Raw genomic sequence first — 20,138 nt, 5'->3', positions numbered from 1 at the left:
GTGCCCATGAAAACGGGAACCGCAGAACCCTGCACCTTTTGCAGCACCTGGTACACCTCCACCTCGCGGCTGACGGCTTTCCAGCTGCGATCAGTCGCACCTTTACCAATCACAGTATAGCCAGACGGCATGAGACTGATTTTGAAGGGAGCACCAAACGCGCCTGGTTGACCGCAGGGAGTGCAGTAGTGATCCAAATCCCTATCTAGTTGTTCCTTCAGGAGCCGTTGAAAATCAGCACCGTTGATCAGATGCCGATCGCTAGCTACAGCGGACCGGTGAAATGCAACATTGGGACATGTTTCATCCAACAAACCTCCTCTCTGTAATCCAAGTAAACAATCCTGCGTACAATATTCTTGCGGTTCGCAGCCTGGACTGTTCTCTTGTCGTTGTCTCTGTGTGTCCGTCTCTCGCGGTGATGTTTGTGCTGGGGACGAAGAAATGTGGCTCAAGTTTCGCTTCCGAGAGTGACGCACGCGACGAGCAGTTGTGTCATTTCCATCGTCGTGACCATCCGAATCAGACTGGTCAGAAGATGGGCAATTAACATTCTCGTCGGGAACACATCGAAAGCGGGAGCGAAGCGCATATTTCCGTGATTCGGTGGTTGGAGGTGAGGCTGGTGACGGCGACGGGACATACTCAGAACCAGGAGGAGTTGAGTGGACTTCTTCTTCCGACATCTGCTCGAGAGTATGCTGAAAGTCAGCCTCCCAAATACGCGATCGAGAAATAGTTTCGTTGCGCCATAGTTGGCTGCGCCGGGGCGAACTCAAGCTCATAAGACATAGACTCAACATCCGGCCGACTGCGGTCATTGGCTGACGAACCCATTCGAGATCCCTGACAGATTGGACATCGAGATTTGGCTCCGCCAGGAAATAGTAAAGAACCTCTGGATTTTCTTCATCTACATGAAGGAAAACCCGGCAGCTACCTGTCGTTAAGCAAGAGTATGCCAACCCCTCGCGGATCATGACGTCGTAGACCTGTGTGAGAGCCAGACTCGTCAATAACTCGGAATTGTACTTGAGTTTCTCGTCTCGTTCGGTCGGTATAGTGACACGCTGGACACACTCTTCCCAAATGTTCATTGGTCGAAGTCCCGACCGAAGATATTCTGTTGTGAGCTTGTGAGCTGGTTTATATTCGATAGTAAATAACAGAGTCCTCTCTCCCTGATCCATCCGGTGCACGCAGAACTGGTCCGCATTGGACCGCCTCCTCGTGGGATTATGTCCCGACCGGGCACTATCTAAATCATCATCAATGGTGTTGGAATGATTGTCAAACCAAATATCCTCGCCCAAGGGGAATGCGTCACGCGCGGCGCCTATTGTGCGTAAGGCAGCTAGGACAGCATGCACCCGCTCCTCCACAGCAAATCGCTCGTAACCCTGCAAATCTGCTTCGCTGGCGAGGCGGCGGCCACAAAGGAGTTCACCAATGCCTTGTAAGCCAATGCGTGAAGAAAAAAGCTGCGGGGGAGTACGATTGCTCGGTTGGAGTAGCTGATAAACGCTGTCATACGCTTGCCGTTGCAAATGAGGAAAATCCGACCAAGGGCGAAGGTAAGTTGGACAGATACGACCAGTTGGGCTCGTGAGGGAACCTTTTGTAGAAAAAGCCTTATTCGTTTGGATCTGGAGTGGGGCTGACAAAAAAATCAGACAGTTTTGAATGAATTCCGCAAAGGTTGTTTCCCTGGTCTTCTCCCTCTCTTGTTCCCATTTAAGCTCTGCCTGTTCCCATAATTTCTTATAGTCAGGTGACTCTGCCATGATCTGTATGACTAAGGACGTTTTAGCGTAAGTTCCGGATATGGGAAGGATGTACATCTCCGTGGCAGAGAATCACATTTGTGGTCGTAGTGAAGTAACCGGACATATTTTGGCAAGAGCTCGCACAAAGTTTGACACACCTCAATTCAACCTACGGCACGAGAGGTTTAGGGTTAGCGATTGTAAAAAGCCACCAACGTTTGGCGCATTCTGCCCTAACTCTGGCGCCGAATTAGGTATGGTAGTCGTGACAGTTGTACTACCACCTCCAACAAAACCTTTCATCGTCACCACAAATTATTTAAATAGAAAACCGTGTTAATCTTGCTTGTACTTATACTAATAGGATATATTTTTGCTTTAAACTTAAATTTACTTACATCTGCTACGTTTGGGAATCAACAAATCCCGCGGTTTGTATGACATATGCGACGCGTCTGATCACAGTATTCGTTACACGCTATCTCTTGTACAGATTGGAGACAACTTCCCAGACAAAGGGACTTTCATGTTTGTTATGAAAGAAATTGCCATTAAAGAAGGGTTTCAATTCAACGTCACTTCTGATAAATCTCGTGTACGCCTGGCTTTCAAAGATTTGCCTTGTGGGTGGAAGCTTCATGCCAGACGTCTCGGTGAAAGCTCCATATTTGAGATCACGAGAGTGCACGGCACACATTGCTGTACACCGGCTGTTCAGAAGAATAAACATGCTGACAAGAATTGGACTGCTTTAACTTACTCAGCTGCCATAGAGAACAAAAATGATTACAGGCCCGTATATTTGAAAGCAGATGTCTACACTGACCACAGGGTTCAGATCGACTATAAAGTGGCTTTAATGGCCAAGCATCTAATTTTGGACAAAGTTAATGGTAATGACACTGAGAGTTTCCAAAAACTGCCTAAATATATCAAAGAAATCAACGAAAAAATCCGGGCAGTTACACCAAATTGAACGTCTTAGCAGAGAAATATTTACTCTCTGTCAGTTATGCGTCGTCCATTGAAGGGTTTTGTCGCCCGTTGATTGCTATCGACAGAACGCATCTGTCTACGCAGATTTAAATGTCAAATTTTGTTTGCATTGCATTAAATCCCACAATGTTTAGTGCACAGGGAGGTGGCCCAATGCGGCGGGTACGCTGGGTGCAATAGGCAGTAGTTTACCCTATTTATATAGATATCTAACGGTAATCTTGATCACGCGGCGTAATACTCAACATGCTGCGGCACAAACTTCAGGGGTAACGTGACTAAGGTTTCGCTTCGGTCATCATCTTCGGCGTGCCTCGGTTCATCCGATTAACTCTCCCATATATGTATCTATTAACCGCTGTCACAACATTACAAATCTTCGAAGATCAACAATGCCATTTTCGCTTTCGTCAATTCCATACTACACATCAAATCCCGTCGCGCTGGTTACCGGCGGTACGAGCGGTATCGGGACAGTCGCTGTCAGGGAACTCGCTAGTCACGGATTTCGAGTCTATATCACCGCGCGAAATCTAGACAAGGCAGAAAAGTTGTTGGAGGAACTGTCTATTCCTGTCGATGGTGCTGATGGCGATGATACAGCGCCAGCGAAATGTGACATCCGGATTCTACAGTGTGATCTCATGGATCTCAAGTCTATTGTCAACGTCGCTAATGAGTTGAAGGCGAAGGAAACTAAGCTAGAGTGGGTCCTTTTCATTCTCATTCTTGACTTCGAAGTCTGATTATAGGTAGCCTTCTGCTCAACAATGCAGGGAGTATGTTCTCTCCATACACGGAATCCAGCGACGGTTATGAAACGACACTCCAGGTCAACTATATCGCGCCATATCTACTCACTCGCCTCCTCCTTCCCATCCTCCTCGCCGCCGACGCGCCTCGCGTAGTCAATCTCTCATCTCTCGTGCACATGTTGGTATCCTCATTCAACTTTTCTGATCCAAACCTCACCAAAGGCCTCGATCTGCTCAATAAAGGTACTCGATATGAACAATCCAAGCTCGCGATTATCCTATTTACCAAGCAATTCGCGAAATTGTATCCAAATATCCTATCCGTGGCTGTACATCCCGGCGTAATTATGGACACGTCCCTCGGTCGGCACTTAACCACTAGCAAGGATTTGCTCGGCATCATTAAGTTCAGCTGGTGGCTGGTGTCAAAAGTTATGTCAGTTGTTGGCGGCATATCAGTCGAAGACGGAGCCCTGACGAGCCTGTATTGTGCCTTAGACAAGGACCTCAGCGCGGAGAAAGATAACGGAGAGTATTTTGTTCCGATTGCTAAGCGGTGTAATCCCAGTTCCAAAGCCAACGACCAAGAGCTTGCTGCAAAGCTGTGGACTTGGACTGAAGAGCAGCTCGTTGCCAAAGGATATTTGAAGACAGAGTAGGCTTCCGTAGATGATTGGTTTAGGATTCCGAGACCTTCTTGTTTGGACTTTCTGGACACCGTATTGGACGTAGTATTCTTCTCTAAATACGTATAGACTAGCAGAACTATGCTATTTTTTGATTATAAATAATAAATATGTAACTTTTCTCCCTCATCCCCATTCGAATCCGAAAGTCTTTTCTCACCCGCAATGATAAAATATTAGTCGCAGCATAAAGAAAGTAACAGGGAGGTGGCGCATAAAGTAATACATTTGTTTTATAAGATGGAGGGACAAAAAGCGACACGGGAAACGAAGGCAACAAGGGGAATACATTGTACAAAATACATTCAAGCCAACGCAATAAACGAAACAAGAGCAACACTGATACAAGGCCTAGAAGGCGGCTAAAAAGCAACCCAATAAAAATATAGACAACGAATAAATTTAGTATAAAATCATATATATCAGGCACTCGCCTCGACCGCAGTAGCAGCAGGCTCAACGTTATCCTCGTCCGCCGGCTCTTCACCATCGACTTCACCATTCTCTTCCTTCTTGGCCTTCTCGATCTGAGAATCAATAGCGACTCTGACGGAGATGGCTCTGCCGTCAAACTCCTTTCCATTAAGCTCAGCAATAGCCTTCTTCTGTGTCTCCTCGTCCGCGAATCGGACGAAGCCAAATCCCAGCGCTCTTGGTGGGCGTGGAGTGACACCTCTCTCGGCCAACTTGGCAAGGACGAAGGCTGGAGTGCGCTTGAGAGCAACATGAGCCCACTCAGGATTGTAATCACCGAAATAATCCTTCAGCTTCTCGGTAGTGCAGGAGTAGCTCAAGTTCGCAACAAACACAGTTGTAGTGGACGGAACACCTTCTTTTGGCGGGCCACGCTTGTGGGCCGGTCGGCGTCGTTGCGGTCGCTTTCCTGAAGAGTTAGCTGGTGGAGCATTCTCGTCATTTGACCGCGGAGTCAAATCCGCAGGCGTTTCCGTGCTCTCAACGGCGGCAACAGCCGGAGCGATGACTTGCTTCGGTGTCTCTTCAGCAGCGGTGTCACCGTATCCTTGTCCCTCGGAAGCTAGTTCATTTGATTTGGGACTCCGGCGACGCTAGTCCATCATTAGCCTGTTATGCATATCTAATTAAACAAACACATACAGCTCCACCAGTACGGCCACCACGTCCTCTTCTGAATCCGCCACGTGCACCGCGTCGAGATTCTCGTCTCTCAGACGGAGCCTTAGCGAGTTGAATGAATACAGTCCGATCAGTGATACTCTTTCCATTCAACTCCTCAATAACCTTCGCAGCATCCCCAGGAGATTTGAAATCAACAAAGGCAAAACCGGTATTGCGGCTGGCAATAAAGCGATGCGGTGGAACGGTAACATACTCACTAGACAAACAAGATCATTAGCCAAAGTTTTGCCATACTTTTTCAAATCGCATGTGAACATACAGATCGTACGGTCCGAGAAATTCCTTGATCTCAGTCTCCGTAGCTGAGAATGGCAGGTTGCCGATATAGATTCTCCGTTTTTCTTTTATCTGGATCGGATCCTCCTTTGGAGCAGCCTCTCCAGTGGCCTCGGAGTCTTCAAGCGGCAGCTCATCATCGACAGGGGCGTCAGCGATAGTTGTAGTTTCAAGCTGAGCGGTGATCTCCTCAGCGGGAACAGCAGCAGTGTCGGTAGCCATTTGAACTCTTTGAAATATTTAAACAACTAGATGAGACCTTATGTCGCCTCTGCCAATGCGGATCAAAGCGAGCCGTCTGTTGCGAAGCAAGCGAGACTACTTCTGCGACCTATAAACAAAGAAAGTCAGTACTAATGATCTACTGTAATTTACGTCCAAACAACAGATCGACGACAATGAATCACTGATTGACAGGCGGTGAAGTGCTGTGGATACAGGTACGACATGATGTCAAAGACGTCATAGTCACAAAGCATGAAACGCGGGCCGCCTATGAAGCCGCGTACACTCGAGCCGGCATCCAGTCATCAATGTTCAGTTAAATATCAGATCGGCAAACATACCTAGCGTAGACTGAAGTAGAATTTGCGTCCGAGGGTGCTAATGGACGAAGAGTGGCAGTGGTGATTGCTTGTATATGTAGGGGAAGGAGACTGAGAGAGACGATGCTCTTTGGCGACCAAGCGCGCGAAATGCGCGAACGGGCGTCCTACAGAGTACGATCAACGTAGACTCTAGCACGACGTAATCCTCAGCATGGCGCTGCGCTTTCACTAACAAAATGACAATTTTGTCACATCTCTGAAACATTAAAGGCTGTCAGATATCAGCTCAACCTTTGCTCACTATCCACAGTTTTCACGATATTGTGGCATTAGACTGTGCTATCTAATTTAAGACGACCGCTGCTAAGGTGGCACGTTACTAAAATGTCGTTTCGAGGCGGTCGCGGTGGGCGGATGTCGCGCGATTCAGGTCGACCTACACTTTTTGGCACCGACATAAAACCTGAATTCGCTCCTTCTGAATTATACCCGGTATGGAACAATTTGATGGATAGATATTGTTGCCGAAATTCTTACTTTTTTGCTCGTATAGGAATTTGATCTGCCTTTAAAGGCCAATTTGACAGATTTGGAGAAGCGGTCCGTCAGCCAATTCCTACAGTATCAACAGGATGTCCGAGATTCCGCGTTTTATGTGACAGACAAAAAAAGGGGAGGAGCTGTCGAATACGAAGGCGGCGTAAATGACGGTAAAAAGTTAATTTAGTCTCCTTGCTACTTCATTCCGACGCTGACTATTTAGGAATCAAACGTTACTCGGACCGATATCTTAAGAAGCGAAAAGTCGGCAAGTCTGTCGCTGATCACCCGTACAGTATGCCCCGCGTTGAATGGCGCTTATGAGTGAATGTTCTAATCCGTCTAGTAATCGAATTTTTCCCAGAAGAGCTTCACTCAGCCTTGGGTGTCAAGTCATCAAATTTCACCGCAAAACCCAAGCGACGGAGGCTTGATCTGGCTCAGTTCCGCGAATCTCTAGAGCAAGAAGGCGAAGAAGAGGCTGACGGTGACGGCGTTAGTACTGCGGTGAGGCCTGATGCTGGCGTAGAGAACGATGAAGATGAGGAGAACGATGGCAACGATGAGGAGGATGAAGAGGAGGACGAGGAGGAGGAGGATGAGTTTGAAGAAGATGAAGACGGTGATTACAATGCGGAAAGGTACTTCGATGACGGTGAAGAAGATTATGATGACGCCGGCGGCGACGATGAGGCAGCATATTAGTTCGTTTTTGTCGTTTGCATTGAGAGGCGTTACCGGATCGGAAAAAAAAGTCACATTTGTATACTGGATATGTTCGTAATAATTCACTCACTTTCACTATTATACATACGATATTGTTATATTTACAATGTCTAGAAAGGATGCTCTCTAACTATAATGATTTTGCCAGATTGATGTGGCTCTGTCTTTTGACGCCCTCTCATAGCGGTCAAATGTCATCAAAAACGATCCTCGGCCCTGCGTCATGGCTCGCAAATACTTCAAGTATCCGACCATTTCACTCAAGGGAACCTTAGCCCTGATGAGTCTCTTCTGGAGATCTCGCCGGATATTATGTTTGCTGAGATGCAATGTATGATCTGGTGGCGAGTACACTAGATCGGGATCAATGTACTCATTGTGGCCCAGAGATGATTCCCTCTTAATCTCGTCCTCGAGAGCATACACTCGACCCGATCGGGCTGATGATATATCCGACATGACGCTTCCAATATCTTCTTCATTCACAATAACAGTGACATCCATGACCGGCTCCATCAAAACTTTCGATTCTAAAGGAATTGATTCTAAATATTTCGTAATTGCAAATCTGGTGGCTGGAGTGACGGGAGCAGCCGAATCCTGTTCCAGAGGCAATTCTATATTCTTGACAATTACCTGTACTGAATGCATAGGCAAGCCGAACCGTTTACCATGGAGCAATCCAGCCATTGCACCAACTCGCAGAGCTACGTAGGCATCCTCCGAAGAAACATTCGAATGAGCAAAAATATATTCCTCATCAAACGTAAGGAAATTATTGTCCCCGAGAGATACGGAGGCTTCTAACTGTTTCTTCAAGTCCCCGTAGTTACAGTCTAAATCTTCTGGAATAGGTCGGAGAAGAAGACTAACAGTGGCCGATGTCTCGGCACCTTTGTTGACGCCTTTGTACGTGTACGGCACCGGGGTATCCATTGCAAAATTATTCTCGATCGACTCTCTGTATGAAATCTGGATCTTGCCGACATGAGCGTTGACTTTCAATTCTCTGATGAGTCTGTCACTCGCAATCTCGAGATGAAGTTCTCCCATGCCGCTTAAATGTGTCTGACTGGTCTCCTCGTCAACGGAAACTTGCAAGCTAGGATCTTCACGTAATAATGTCTGAAGCGCAAGCTCCATAGGTCGCGCGTCGGAAACTGTCTTTGGTTCAACTGACGCGAAAAAGACAGGCGACGGCACTATGATCGGATTGAGCTGCAAAGACATCATCTCCTTTTTAAACTTCTTCTTGTCACCGGGATCCTGATAATCAAACATTATTGTATCGCCAGTACGGATGTCCTTGGTTCCAGATATAACACCAATATGCCCTTCATGAATCGCTTCAATATCGACGGATGCATCGGCGTACATTCTCGAAAGTTTGAGCGCTTTTTCTTCTGTATTGTTGGAAGTATTATAGATTTTGGCTAGACGACGCAGAGTACCAGAATAGACTCGAACGAAGACCAAAATTTTTCCACTATGATTATCATGAATCACTTTAAATGCCAGCGCGTAGCCAATATCTGTTTCTGTAATGGATAATGCCACCTTTCCGGCCCTTAGAATCGCGGGCGGACGGTCAACGGGCGATGGAAGGTAATCAACTACCGCATCAAGTAAGGGCTGAACGCCAATGTTTCGGAAACTGGCTCCACAAAGAACTGGCACGACTAGATTCTGAAGGGTACATTTTCTCAAAGAAGCTTTGATATCACGAGAAGAGATAGCTAAATGGTCATCTTCTACTTCCAGGAATTTCTCGACCATATCATCATCGAGCTCAGCCAGCGTTTCCACTATAGCAACTCGAGCCCTCTTTGCCTCCTCCTGATCATCGCCTTCCAAGTCCCGAACAATGAACTCCCGTCCATCGGTACCCGGGAGCCACTCAATAGACTTCATTTCAAGAACATCGATGACGCCGCAAAACTTAGCAGTAGTCATGCCGTTCTCCATCACGGTCTTGAACAAAGGCATGTTGATGATACACGTTCGAGCTGATAATTTTCCGACGATTTCACGGACTGTGCGACCAAATCCGGCACCTTCTCGATCCATCTTGTTAACAAACACTATCCTCGGAATTTTCATTTCGTGAGCTTGCTGCCATACTTTCTCCGTCTGCGCTTCAACGCCTTCGACACCATCTAGCACCGTTACTGCGCCATCCAACACTCGAATTGACCGAATGACTTCGAATGTAAAATCAGCGTGGCCCGGCGTGTCAATTAAATTTATTCGGTGCGCATTCCAGTCAAACGAGATAGCCGCAGAGGTAATGGTAATGCCGCGATCTCGTTCAGCCGGGAGGAAATCCATGACCGTGTCGCCTTCGTCCACATCTGCCATTGGTTAATCACAGTTATAGTCAACTGAACAAAACCACGTACTTCCAATTCTCTTCGTGTATCCACTGTAATATAACATTCGCTCCGTTGTGGTCGTCTTGCCAGCATCGATATGTGCTATGATACCAATATTTCGTACCCTGCGATTGTTCGTCTCCAGAGCTGCCTCCTCTTTGATCATTTTCAGCCCAACGGCATAGCCTCGTCTAAGTACTAGCCCCAGACTTACTGACCCCTTGGTCCCAAAAGATTTACTGAAAGCTGCCCTGCCGACTGGTCGGCATAGCTCATGGCATGCGGCTAACGATAACCGCAGTATCATGTCGAGTACTAATGCCCGTCTGTAGACTGCTTGCCAGTTTCCACCCGACCGTTTAAGAAAGTCTGCCTACTGTGAATCGCAGCATTTGTCCCACATAGATATGAAACGCAATACAAGTGTCAAAGGTTCGTTGCTAGGTCAAACTTCTGGCGCATCAGATGCGGGAGTAAGAACTGTATGGAAATTTTTAAGTCACGTGAGACATTTACCCCTGAATTTGCAATTGTGAAAGACCGGATAAGACCGCTCAGAGAGAAGCTCACTTGCTTAGATGTTACGTTTAGTGGATCAGCGCTGAAACCAACCGGTTGGATATGCCTATTGTCGTCCTCACAACATGCGCGCGTTCTTGCTGAGCCTGCTCAGAGGGGAGGCGTCTGGCCGATTCGGGGAAGGTGATGGGAAGCGCCTTAGGGGCGAGCCCGGTGCAAGACGATGACTGAACGCTGGAGCTCCTGGCGCATTTGAATAATAAAGTCGAAGACGTGGCCGTGCTGATCACTACTAGTGTGCTCCAAGCGGGTCACAGTCTTGACCGGTACTTCTGCGTGTCCTTTAACTTTCTGTTTAGGAACGTGATATTTTTCCGGGAGGAATTGCAGTTTACTTCGCGGCTGCGTGCGATACACCGGGCACCATAATATGGTGAACTACAAGTTCGGGTGGATCCCAACAGCTATCTACTCCTCGAGGCCTATTAGCCAACTAGTTGGCTGCGGGATCGTCCTGTCCTTCGACCCGAGCAACCCGCAACAAGCCGGTCGCGAAAATGCGTCTCCTGCTCATCACCATCGGCGGAATCCTGTTCCCAATCGGCATGTTCTGGCTGACATGGAGTGGCGCATACGACAACACTTAACATGGATCATCCGTTTATTCATTCGAGCCGGATCGTGCTCATTTTCCTCACGTCTCAACTATCTTACTGAAGCGTACATGATATTCGCGTCATTGGCGATGGCGGCGAATGCATTCTTCGATCTGGATTCATATGCGTTAATTGAGGGACACCTGGGTCAAGGATATACTATATTTGCCGTACAGTTATAGATTGTGCGCGTTGTGCGGATAGTCTCTTCTCTAATAGATATAGTCTCTCATTTTTGGTTCCATTTTGGTAATAATAATGACTATGAAAGATAGTCTATTGATAGCGGAACTCCAGTCCTTAAAATACTAAGGTCTACATGCTCCAATTCAATCTCGGTATTCGTAGATGTTGGCGCATATTGCTGTTGGCCCAAAGGTTCAAACCGGCCGAGCGGATTTTACCCGGTCTTGCAAATATCAGTTGTCTATTGCTCCGGATTAGTTACTGGCTATCATCATACAGGTTCTCTTAACGACTAAGTCGCATCAACATGCAAGGGCGACAACGCAAGTTAGGTTGAAACTCTATATTTTATCAATCTATCAAAAGCAAATGCAATTCTCGTGAACACATAAATAATGCAGAAAAACATAATTTTTACCCGAATCCCAATTTAAAAAAAAAAAAGTAAAAAAATAAATCTATCATAAAGCCCAATATTCTATTAAAAAATCGTTCTGAACCAACAATCCAAGAATTTTTCCAACACGACTACTCAAAAACGACCGTGTCGCTAGCCGGGAACCAGGTCGAGCTGTTGTCCTGATACGTGTAGGATAGTACCAACTTCTGTCCGAGTTGGCCCTCGCCTTGGTCGTAGTAAACCGGAGTTGCCTGACCACCATAGTTATACCCGTTGCTTCCATGTTTAGTCTTGACGATCTCGATAGGGGTTTTGTCCCATGGCCCAACAGGGGTAGGCGATGTGTGTGCCCAGAATGTGGAATCCGCAAAGTCAGAGAAGAACACGAGGAGGTAGGCGTTATGATAATCTGACCAGAAGACGCTACCGGTCGAGAAGGGCAACTTGCCGACGATAGCAGCATTGCTCTCGTCGCGAACTGATCCATCAGGCTCGTTTGATGTCCAGCTCTGACTTGAAGATTGCCAGTACTTCCATGTGGATTTGTCAGAGACGGTGTCTCCCGGTGCAGACGCAACGTGGATATCATATTTATCAGAGTTCGGGTCAAGTGCATAGAGGTAAAGAGTTCCGCTCACATAAACGGATGCGAAAGCACCGTATGGATAAGAAGTCTTACTGTAGTAGAGGAACTCCTGGCGCGAAATGATCAGGCTGCCGTTCGCGTCGTCGTATTCGTACTCTGCTAGTGTGTATCCGACAGTGACATATTTGCCTAAACCAATAAATTTCACAACCGTCCAAATGTGCCACGAATGTTTCCAGTCGATAGGGATGCATGGCCCGTATGCCCAGAAAGCGTATCGGGAAGTAATATCGTACTGAATCTCGGCCTCGCTCTCAGTCCAGGGGATAGCAACAGTGACATCTCCCTCTAAAGTGACTGAAATATCGCTGATATAGGACGGACTTCTCGCATCAGTAGCGATACCGACTGAGTTCGACGCCGCGCCAATAAAAGTGCCATCTTGTTTGTAGGCAAACGTATCATCAAAAAACCAGAAAATTTGAACACCGATCGGGCAAACACATGGCAAATCGCGATTAATGTGCCACGGCGAGTGCGGGTCGTGAATGGGGCCATTGGGATGGTGATGCTTGACTTTGAAGTGATGCTTCTTGCAGGAGCCTTCAGCCTTGTACTTTATGTTGCTGGTCTTGAACTTCCCATCTTTCGGTGCAGGAACATCGAATGACTTTTGGGCAACGACTGAAGACTTGGTGTGCTTGTCCCGCAGCTCAAGCGGCACGGCTGTAGTGAGCACAAGCAAGGAGAGAAGGACGATGGTAAGCTTGAGCTGCATGGCGACTGAGCGTATCAAATGACGAAACAGCAATCGGTCAGAATCAAACAAATGCATAAGAGAAATAGCGGGCTGGCCCCAATCATTTAAAGCCCAGGCAACGAAGAGCGTCAGTAGGAGATAAAACAGGTACAGCAAGATATGCATACAGAACGCGAGTATGGGCCAGAATGGTGGATTGTAGAGCAGGACTAGGTTTCAAGAGATACTCTCACGTCGTGTTGGCAACAGTTTTGGTCAGCGAAGCCTAAACAATTCGAAACGGCATAGTGACTGACTATAGTGAACTGTCGAGTGAAGGAGCCAAGTAAATAGGGCTTCGGAGCCAGGGCCAGGGGTCACCGAGATACATATGCAGCTGCATGGGCATGCAGGGCCACCTCAAGCGAACTCTCTTCTCCCAGTTCACAGATCACGGTAAACGTTGAACGGCGCATCGCTTGGGGAATAAGCAATGGGTCCAGTAATATTTCTCCCAACAGCCTGTTTTTTGTAACGTACTTACTCTCGAAGTTACACATCTATCGGTAATGACAAAGAGGCCTTAACTCATTCTCAACCTATCCCGGTCGATATCGATGGATTGAATTTGAATCCAGAATGCGGTAATGATTGACTCCGCGGACATCATTAAGTGCAGCTGTTTGAAGTAGCCTAGGTTTAAGCAATTGTGTCAATAATATATGTTGAGAATTGTGAAACTATGGCGTTCAACTCTCGCTGCCGATCACCACCAGACGCATCCTCGACCTCATAAGTTAAACCAACAAGCTGTCGGAAAAAAGTAAAGATGAATAGCGACTTTTAGCCACTGAGTGTATCGGTATACCTCATTTGGAACAACGCGGAGCCCGGTCTGAAGATGTCCATCCTGAGAGTGAAAATCACAACGTGACCTTACTTTAGAAGCACGGAAGTCGCCGCTCGGCAATCTCAAACTAGTATGCTTCTGTAAGCCGTCCGCCGCAAGCTCGGCATAAGTTTCCGCCTCTATTCTTCTCACGGAGACGGGTAAGGTATCTAAGCCAGACGTAGGCCAAAGCAGACGGTAAACGAATGTGGTTTGGATATTCGCCCAACTGTCCGTCATCCTTCGGATCTCCTCGTTCCTTTTTATTAGGGTTTGGAGAGTTTTGACACGCTTGTGAGGGATAAATGTCTCAACCATTGGTCAGTCTAAGACACTGTCTCGGCAGTAGCTAATTAACAGATTAGCGATAACTCCATAAACCGTTTTAATTGGTCGAGAATTTGCGAGTGACGACAGCATTTCTAAAGCGTTACTAGAAAATACTGAGGAGTCTACCCAAAGTTGGGCTCGATACGCGATGCCTCGAAAATGCCACTGTGTTGGACTCAGTTGCTGGTGTGATCTCTAAGCAATGCATGAAAATAGGATGCTGTGAATTGTTGAATAACATGGGGTTAGGGGAATCGCTGGGTAGTACTTGTGAGTAAATGCAGATAAGGTTTGTGCAGCCAGGGTCAACTCTGCTCCGAGTACTATTTCTTTTCTAGTGACCCTCGGGAAGCTGTCGATCCTTAACTACTCTGCTGCTCCTACATGGAGAGTGGCGTTCGGATCTGCGGCCCCACTGCGGCTCTTCACGGTGTCCTGCTAGTCGATGTGATATATATTAAGGGTCTAATGGGGAGGGAATCGCTAAGCGTCAAGTGCAAGATCGCGGCGATTTTCCCCCTCTGCGCAATTTTATTTTCAATGCTTGATATTGGGCCAAAATACACATTCCTGTGACTAAAAAGCTGATATATGAGCCACAAGTGTAATTTCTGGCGAGCCAATGTGTAAGCCAATACATTGGGATACTCAGTTTTTCTTTGAGGTTGGGTTCAAACTCTCATCCTATAGTTTGGATTTCCTGAATGCCAAGACGACAAAATGCCAACAATAATCCGTCATCCGGTGTGCCGCGCCTTTTTTGTCTCTATTTCAATAAGACGGACAGCGCAATAATCGTGACCTTAAACACGTTCCAAACCAATTATGTATTGTATCTACATCTACTTATCTCCTGTCGTTGAATTGCATTGTTCGCTGTTCTGTAGGAGCACGAGGACAACATCGTTTGACATTCTAATATTGGCCAAAAAGATTTTAATAAATGCCGCGTAAGCGAAATATCCGAGAATGCGCTATATATGCAGGCAAAGGTGCAATTGTCATAGTAAAAAGTTTACTTTGATGGACCAATGATATCAAGAGACTGTGTTCGTTGAGCCAATCTAGCATGGCAAAAAGCACCCTAACCCACAGACTCATCATCATGACAACTGACACTGGATGTCTCCTTGCAGAACTTTCTGAGTGGGACCGACCAGGCCAGAAACAAGCCTTACTGTTTTAATATTAGCGCATCTCAATATCGACAGACCTTAAAAGTGAGGTCAACTCTTTGTGCTAGCTGTGCTGACCGTTTGGAAAACGTTGTTTTTCCGTCCCGGCAACTTTCGTTGCGTTATTTCTGTATCGATACAGTTCTATACGGACAAACCGGGAAATTCAGATTATGTTCTCTTTTCTATAGGCTAGCATTTTTTGATCTACCTGCTGAAGAACTGTTATCCGTCCCAGAACTCGGGTATTTCACATTCCAGTCTCGCACTGTGATTAGCAGTATATCTTGCAACTATCGGCTGGAGCCCTGCGGCTTCGAACTTAACAATTGCACTGAGGGACTTCTGATGAACATATATATGTAATCCTTTGTATACTGATTCTTTTGAAGCGACAAGGACGAAATCTTCCATACATGAGCTTTGAAAACCGCCTTTCGCATTTCCAGTACGTCGGTCTCATGTTGAGAGAATATTCGCAGAAACTATACCATGCATTGCTTCCAACAGCACGGGTTAACTATCTCTGGTGCACAAACAATCATGCGCATGGAAAACCTGCTCAACAGTAGGAAGCTTACCGGAAAACATCAGAACCCAACCGTCAGTCGGGACTCGGGCATATTTCCAATTTCGGAGGAAATTTTGATGCTGAAAATGGTATTGGTGAATGTCGAGACGACTTGTTTATGGCCAATCAAGAATCAAGAAAGAGACTCAATCGCCTGATCTGACGTCTCAGCTTATTCACATAACTGAATAATTGATTAACAAATGATGCTGGCCATAAGATTAACCGTCCCGTGTTTGATCGGGCTCGAGTTTGCTATTAGCACCTACAGGCTGATTGGTGGTGTACCACTGGACACAAGCATTGTGAGCTTGTTAAACTTTTGTAAGCACTTTATGTACTTCCTGCAATTGCTGCCAAGTAATCAGAAGAGAAACGACTGCCTCCTGGAAGCAAGACTATCTCCAGCATTTGATAGGTTGAATGCATTAGCTTATCGCGCAAGTTGATTCCACAAAGGATGCGAAGTCGAGCCATCGAAGACTGTGCCCCAATCTCGTTACATCTCGCAGATTATCACATCCCTCATTTGTACTCTCGACGAAGTTTGTTGTCAGTGCAGAGAATATGGTTGAGGATATGTGGGAGACATCAAGACCTTGAAAAGCCTGATGCCGAATTTAATCTCATTGAGAGATTTAAGTAGAGTTTCTGCTAAAGATAGAAGTTTCTCTATCATCTCTGCCATATTCTCGCCACTGTGTGCGCCTTCAATCTCCTTAAATGTTCTTTTCAATGTTTCTGTGAACCACTCCGAGATTCTAAATAATCCGCTGATCGAGACGGCCGATGCATTGATGACGAAGACAACAATGTGAAGGCATCATATAAAGTGTCGCACGAGTATCTGACGGAATGTGTTTCATGTCACGGTTAGCAGGAAATATATTGCAGAATATGACGCCAGAATCTCTAAGTTCACTTGGATCCCCACTTTCCACCAAATTTGAATCCAGTTCAACTGAATCACGGCACCATATTTAGAACTACCGGTTGCTAACCCGTGGCACATGACATTTCTCTTCTAAAAACAGTCCCGTTATTCTTATGCTTACTTCATCTCGCTTGTTAAACTTCATACAACCGTCCAGTATTGCATTTGTTCAATCAACAATTCAAATTAGCTGTAGTTTTGCAAGATCATAGATGAGGATGATTTTGTCGCTCCGGCATAAGCTGGTCTCCCTTGCTCTCTATAACTCTGCCATCACAAAATCCATACCCTTTGTTCAACATTGACATTATTCTGATCCGATTGGCCCCGGTATCTAATACCAAGTCAATTGGATGGAGTTACTACCATTTACTTAAACATTCCGTTTTTGCTTTTCAGGACCGTCTGTCAGTAGTCGTTCGAGGCGTGCTAGCATAGCAGTGTTGTTCAATTCATTAAGTCTCCAAATGTTCTCCACCGACTTGTTCGGAAACTTGAAATCATCGGGAAGAAGAGCAGTAAGTGCGCTTATCACAGACAACAGGGTCACACCACACAAGTGTGAGATACCGATTCACCTCTAATGATCTATGCTATCTCTAGTCGTTCGCAATGTGGGTGAGAGATACTGAGGGTAAATGTTGGACTAACTTATAATCCTCCAGTGGACTCTCGCCGCACGCTATGACATTATCGGCCGGAATAAATGAGGGGACACGTTCCCCACAAACGAAGGTGTACGCTAATGTGTACGCAAAACATTAGCGTAAGACACGGTGACGCATGAATACAACAGTTTCGCGGCTTATTACTAATTATGTTGGCCCTTTCCAGCTGTTTTAGTGTACTTAATGCAATTATTCTTCAACAAGTAATCCGCTAGACGAACGAAGTCTGCGCATGGGATGCACTGCTGGAGACCCTCAAACTAGAGCGTGCAGCACTATAAAAACGTCTCTCACATGTCGCGAACAGACAGCTGTCTATAGCGCTTCATTTGATTGACGGCAGTCACCACAATTGCATCCTACAATGAGTCTTCAAACCATCCTCACCGGAAAAAAATTCAGAGGCTTAACAATGACTTCCTCTCATCTCAAAATGTGACTAGTAATGCAATCTCCTAGCACAACTTCCTGAAGCTTTGGCGGGACGTTTTCCCCAACAAATTCGCCATCTTCTACAGCTCTCTATTATTTTGTAAGTTAGCCTGTATAGTCCATAGATTTGTTGGTTTGCCTGCTTACAAAAGGAACCGTTCAGTAACGTCTCGGACGTAATGTCCCCGTTCTGTCTGCGATTGGGTCTCTACAATCACATTTCTGACGTGCCTAAACCAGGTTCCGCCGCGTTTGATAATTGGCGACAGAAGTCTTATTTGGCATCGTGTGCCAAGTAATTTCAGTACGGTAGTCATCAGCTTGCGGCCTACTTCCTGGATCGACATCTCAATCCCGAGACCACGAGATAGCTGCCCGCAAACGTTCGTAAGCCTCGAAACATCTTCCTCAACTGCAATAATCATTTACTCCAATTCCCTCTTCATACAGTAGCGCACCTTATGGAAACAAATCGAGCACTAAGTTCTACACTTTGACGGACTTAGTCACTTTTTGTGTACCGGGTACGTCATTTTGAGGTACTCGGGATTTTTGTTCCGGTACTAAGTATGTCAAAGTGATGAACTGGAAGACAAGAGTACTGAGTTTATCATCCTGCCTCACTGGGTCACACCGCAAGTACTGAGTATGTCAATTCGCGGTAATGGGAACAATTCGCGACTGCAGTGATGCCGGACATGTAATTTCAGAGTCCGAAAGCCAATTGGGAGTCCGCCTAGGTCAACCAGATACGGATCTCAGCCCATCTATATCTCTAGTAAGAATGTGACGCATCAATCTGTGAGCTCTATAAGAGAAACTGGATATCCCCTGCATGGCACGTATTGCTGCCTATGACGATTGGCAAAGCAAGTCGACCGGAAATAGTACTGAGAACCGATTTTAGGCATAGCGATGTTACTATCAGATAGTAGAATAATGTAATAGCAAATTTCCAGCGGTCGTGGAACGAGATGGCAACGACCCTGTACGCACGGAGAAGCACAGCTCTTTGCTTTACGGAGTATTTACCCTAATCCGAAGAGTCTGCTAAGTTTGACCAGCCATGTCAATTATAAACAATAGCATTTATTACGCTGCTCCACACTATATTTGCAAAGCAAAACAAGAGAGCTAGGCGTACAGAAGTCTTTAACTCAGAGAGTTACAATTAATATAATATCATATCATTGAAATATAAAGAACAGCAGAGCAAAACACCATTTTTCTAGTCGCTCATTAAGTCATTCCTACGACTCATTATGAGAACCAGCTCTTTCGCTTTTCGTCGGCTTTTCGCGCTCTCTGATCGACGCTGACGATTTGTCTCTTTGGCCTTCTCAATCTCCAAATTATGTACAATCTAATACGACAGCTGTTAGCTCACCACAGAAAGAAACATGCCACTTCTCAGAAACAGTACGTGCTTTTGCTGACTGTCTCTTTTGTCGCTGCGAAGGTTGTGATCTACGGACCTCGATAGTGGTCTGCTCATTATTATCCCGGTGCACGTCAGCTAGTATTACACTTGAAATAAGTGACTTACTTCGCACTCCTTGTCGGGGATTTCCACACTAAGTTCACCAGAAGGAGACCAACAAGATGTCTCATGAGACAAACATGGGCGTGATTGTTCGGCATACAGATCCGCCGATTCATCACTCCCAATTCTGGACAAAATATTTTCACAAATACTTGCATCGTCATCGTGAGCTCGTTGAATAAAATCACGATCCTCAGATTTCGATTTCCAATTGTTCAGGCATAGCTGGGCTCCTATCTTCCCCCCCAAATGCCTTCGCGAAGAATATTTTAGCTGCCCAATTGTCGCATGCAACCTGAAGGAGAGGAAACACGCTCTCTAAAGTTCTCTGCAGAGGCGTGAGACGTAGTAGGATTAAACCCCCCACAAGGATCCGATAATCATGGCACTTCTTAGACCGAAGGTTCGAGAGACTGTCGCAAGCGCATTCGCGGCAATTGAATAATGCTAACGATCTAGATCTTTCCCTACTACAGACGACAGTATGTCATACGCGCCTTGGCCCCATTGTCGAGCTCCTTTTCATCAAGGATCATCTGAAATCATTGAGTCGGCCATTAGCAGTTAATCAATCTCTCGCTGGAAGCCTATCCCTTAGGCGCTGAACCTTTCCGAACTACTCTGAACATGGCTTATTATTTTTCCTTGGTGAGAGAGGAATCGTCTCCTCCTTTGCGAACCAACTCA

The 20,138-nt window shown here is 46.2% G+C and overlaps 8 protein-coding genes across 8 annotated transcripts; 4 read left to right on the top strand and 4 right to left on the bottom strand.

Annotated features, from left to right (window-relative positions):
* Positions 1-14: 14 nt before the first annotated feature.
* On the bottom strand, positions 15-1,784 carry V1513DRAFT_427493 (uncharacterized protein; the record flags this gene model as incomplete). Its single annotated transcript, XM_066896222.1, has 1 exon — positions 15-1,784. A coding segment is annotated over one exon (1,770 nt), but the record flags the coding sequence as incomplete, so codon positions are not given.
* Positions 1,785-3,016: 1,232 nt separating this feature from the next.
* On the top strand, positions 3,017-4,450 carry V1513DRAFT_481173 (uncharacterized protein). Its single transcript, XM_066900351.1, has 2 exons — positions 3,017-3,468; positions 3,519-4,450. Exons 1-2 carry the CDS (start codon positions 3,155-3,157, stop codon positions 4,174-4,176), a joined length of 972 nt encoding a protein of 323 aa, XP_066751326.1. The 5' UTR covers positions 3,017-3,154; the 3' UTR covers positions 4,177-4,450.
* Positions 4,451-4,625: 175 nt separating this feature from the next.
* On the bottom strand, positions 4,626-5,859 carry V1513DRAFT_433692 (uncharacterized protein; the record flags this gene model as incomplete). Its single annotated transcript, XM_066896448.1, has 3 exons — positions 4,626-5,270; positions 5,320-5,557; positions 5,621-5,859. 3 exons carry the CDS (start codon positions 5,857-5,859, stop codon positions 4,626-4,628), a joined length of 1,122 nt encoding a protein of 373 aa, XP_066751325.1.
* A 595-nt stretch (positions 5,860-6,454) lies between these two features.
* Positions 6,455-7,527, top strand: V1513DRAFT_452054 (DNA-directed RNA polymerase III, subunit Rpc31). The gene is made up of 4 exons (XM_066899062.1): positions 6,455-6,677; positions 6,739-6,895; positions 6,949-7,020; positions 7,072-7,527. Exons 1-4 carry the CDS (start codon positions 6,570-6,572, stop codon positions 7,428-7,430), a joined length of 696 nt encoding a protein of 231 aa, XP_066751324.1. The 5' UTR covers positions 6,455-6,569; the 3' UTR covers positions 7,431-7,527.
* A 16-nt stretch (positions 7,528-7,543) lies between these two features.
* Positions 7,544-10,451, bottom strand: V1513DRAFT_234637 (P-loop containing nucleoside triphosphate hydrolase protein). The gene is made up of 2 exons (XM_066894429.1): positions 9,851-10,451; positions 7,544-9,802 (listed from the first exon to the last, which is right to left on the bottom strand). Exons 1-2 carry the CDS (start codon positions 10,128-10,130, stop codon positions 7,578-7,580), a joined length of 2,505 nt encoding a protein of 834 aa, XP_066751323.1. The 5' UTR covers positions 10,131-10,451; the 3' UTR covers positions 7,544-7,577.
* A 321-nt stretch (positions 10,452-10,772) lies between these two features.
* On the top strand, positions 10,773-11,180 carry V1513DRAFT_427488 (uncharacterized protein; the record flags this gene model as incomplete). The annotated part of the gene is made up of 1 exon (XM_066896221.1): positions 10,773-11,180. The coding sequence occupies one exon, from the start codon at positions 10,773-10,775 to the stop codon at positions 11,178-11,180; it is 408 nt and encodes a 135-aa protein (XP_066751322.1).
* Positions 11,181-11,712: 532 nt separating this feature from the next.
* On the bottom strand, positions 11,713-12,948 carry V1513DRAFT_384602 (uncharacterized protein; the record flags this gene model as incomplete). The annotated part of the gene is made up of 1 exon (XM_066895176.1): positions 11,713-12,948. The coding sequence occupies one exon, from the start codon at positions 12,946-12,948 to the stop codon at positions 11,713-11,715; it is 1,236 nt and encodes a 411-aa protein (XP_066751321.1).
* Positions 12,949-14,469: 1,521 nt separating this feature from the next.
* On the top strand, positions 14,470-15,114 carry V1513DRAFT_452045 (uncharacterized protein). The gene has a single exon (XM_066899061.1). The coding sequence runs from the start codon at positions 14,513-14,515 to the stop codon at positions 14,702-14,704; it is 192 nt and encodes a 63-aa protein (XP_066751320.1). The 5' UTR covers positions 14,470-14,512; the 3' UTR covers positions 14,705-15,114.
* The last annotated feature ends 5,024 nt before the right edge of the window (positions 15,115-20,138 follow it).

This window comes from Lipomyces chichibuensis (assembly GCF_038497645.1).
Source record: "Lipomyces chichibuensis strain CBS 12929 unplaced genomic scaffold V1513scaffold_44, whole genome shotgun sequence".
Taxonomy (NCBI): domain Eukaryota; kingdom Fungi; phylum Ascomycota; class Lipomycetes; order Lipomycetales; family Lipomycetaceae; genus Lipomyces; species Lipomyces chichibuensis.
This window is presented reverse-complemented; position numbering and strand designations above follow the sequence as displayed.

What these genes read in the sequence shown, in the direction of transcription:
- V1513DRAFT_481173 (XM_066900351.1), top strand. Translation starts at nt 3,155, where the DNA reads ATGCCATTTTCGCTTTCGTCAATTCCATACTACACATCAAATCCCGTC. An exon ending in GCGAAGGAAACTAAGCTAGA is followed by an intron (nt 3,469 to 3,518) that starts GTGGGTCCTTTT and finishes GATTATAGGTAG; the next exon opens with CCTTCTGCTCAACAATGCAG.
- V1513DRAFT_452054 (XM_066899062.1), top strand. Translation starts at nt 6,570, where the DNA reads ATGTCGTTTCGAGGCGGTCGCGGTGGGCGGATGTCGCGCGATTCAGGT. An exon ending in CGAAGGCGGCGTAAATGACG is followed by an intron (nt 6,896 to 6,948) that starts GTAAAAAGTTAA and finishes CTGACTATTTAG; the next exon opens with GAATCAAACGTTACTCGGAC. An exon ending in TGTCGCTGATCACCCGTACA is followed by an intron (nt 7,021 to 7,071) that starts GTATGCCCCGCG and finishes TAATCCGTCTAG; the next exon opens with TAATCGAATTTTTCCCAGAA.
- V1513DRAFT_234637 (XM_066894429.1), bottom strand. Translation starts at nt 10,130, where the DNA reads ATGATACTGCGGTTATCGTTAGCCGCATGCCATGAGCTATGCCGACCA. An exon ending in ATACACGAAGAGAATTGGAA is followed by an intron (nt 9,803 to 9,850) that starts GTACGTGGTTTT and finishes AACCAATGGCAG; the next exon opens with ATGTGGACGAAGGCGACACG.
- V1513DRAFT_452045 (XM_066899061.1), top strand. Translation starts at nt 14,513, where the DNA reads ATGGAGAGTGGCGTTCGGATCTGCGGCCCCACTGCGGCTCTTCACGGT.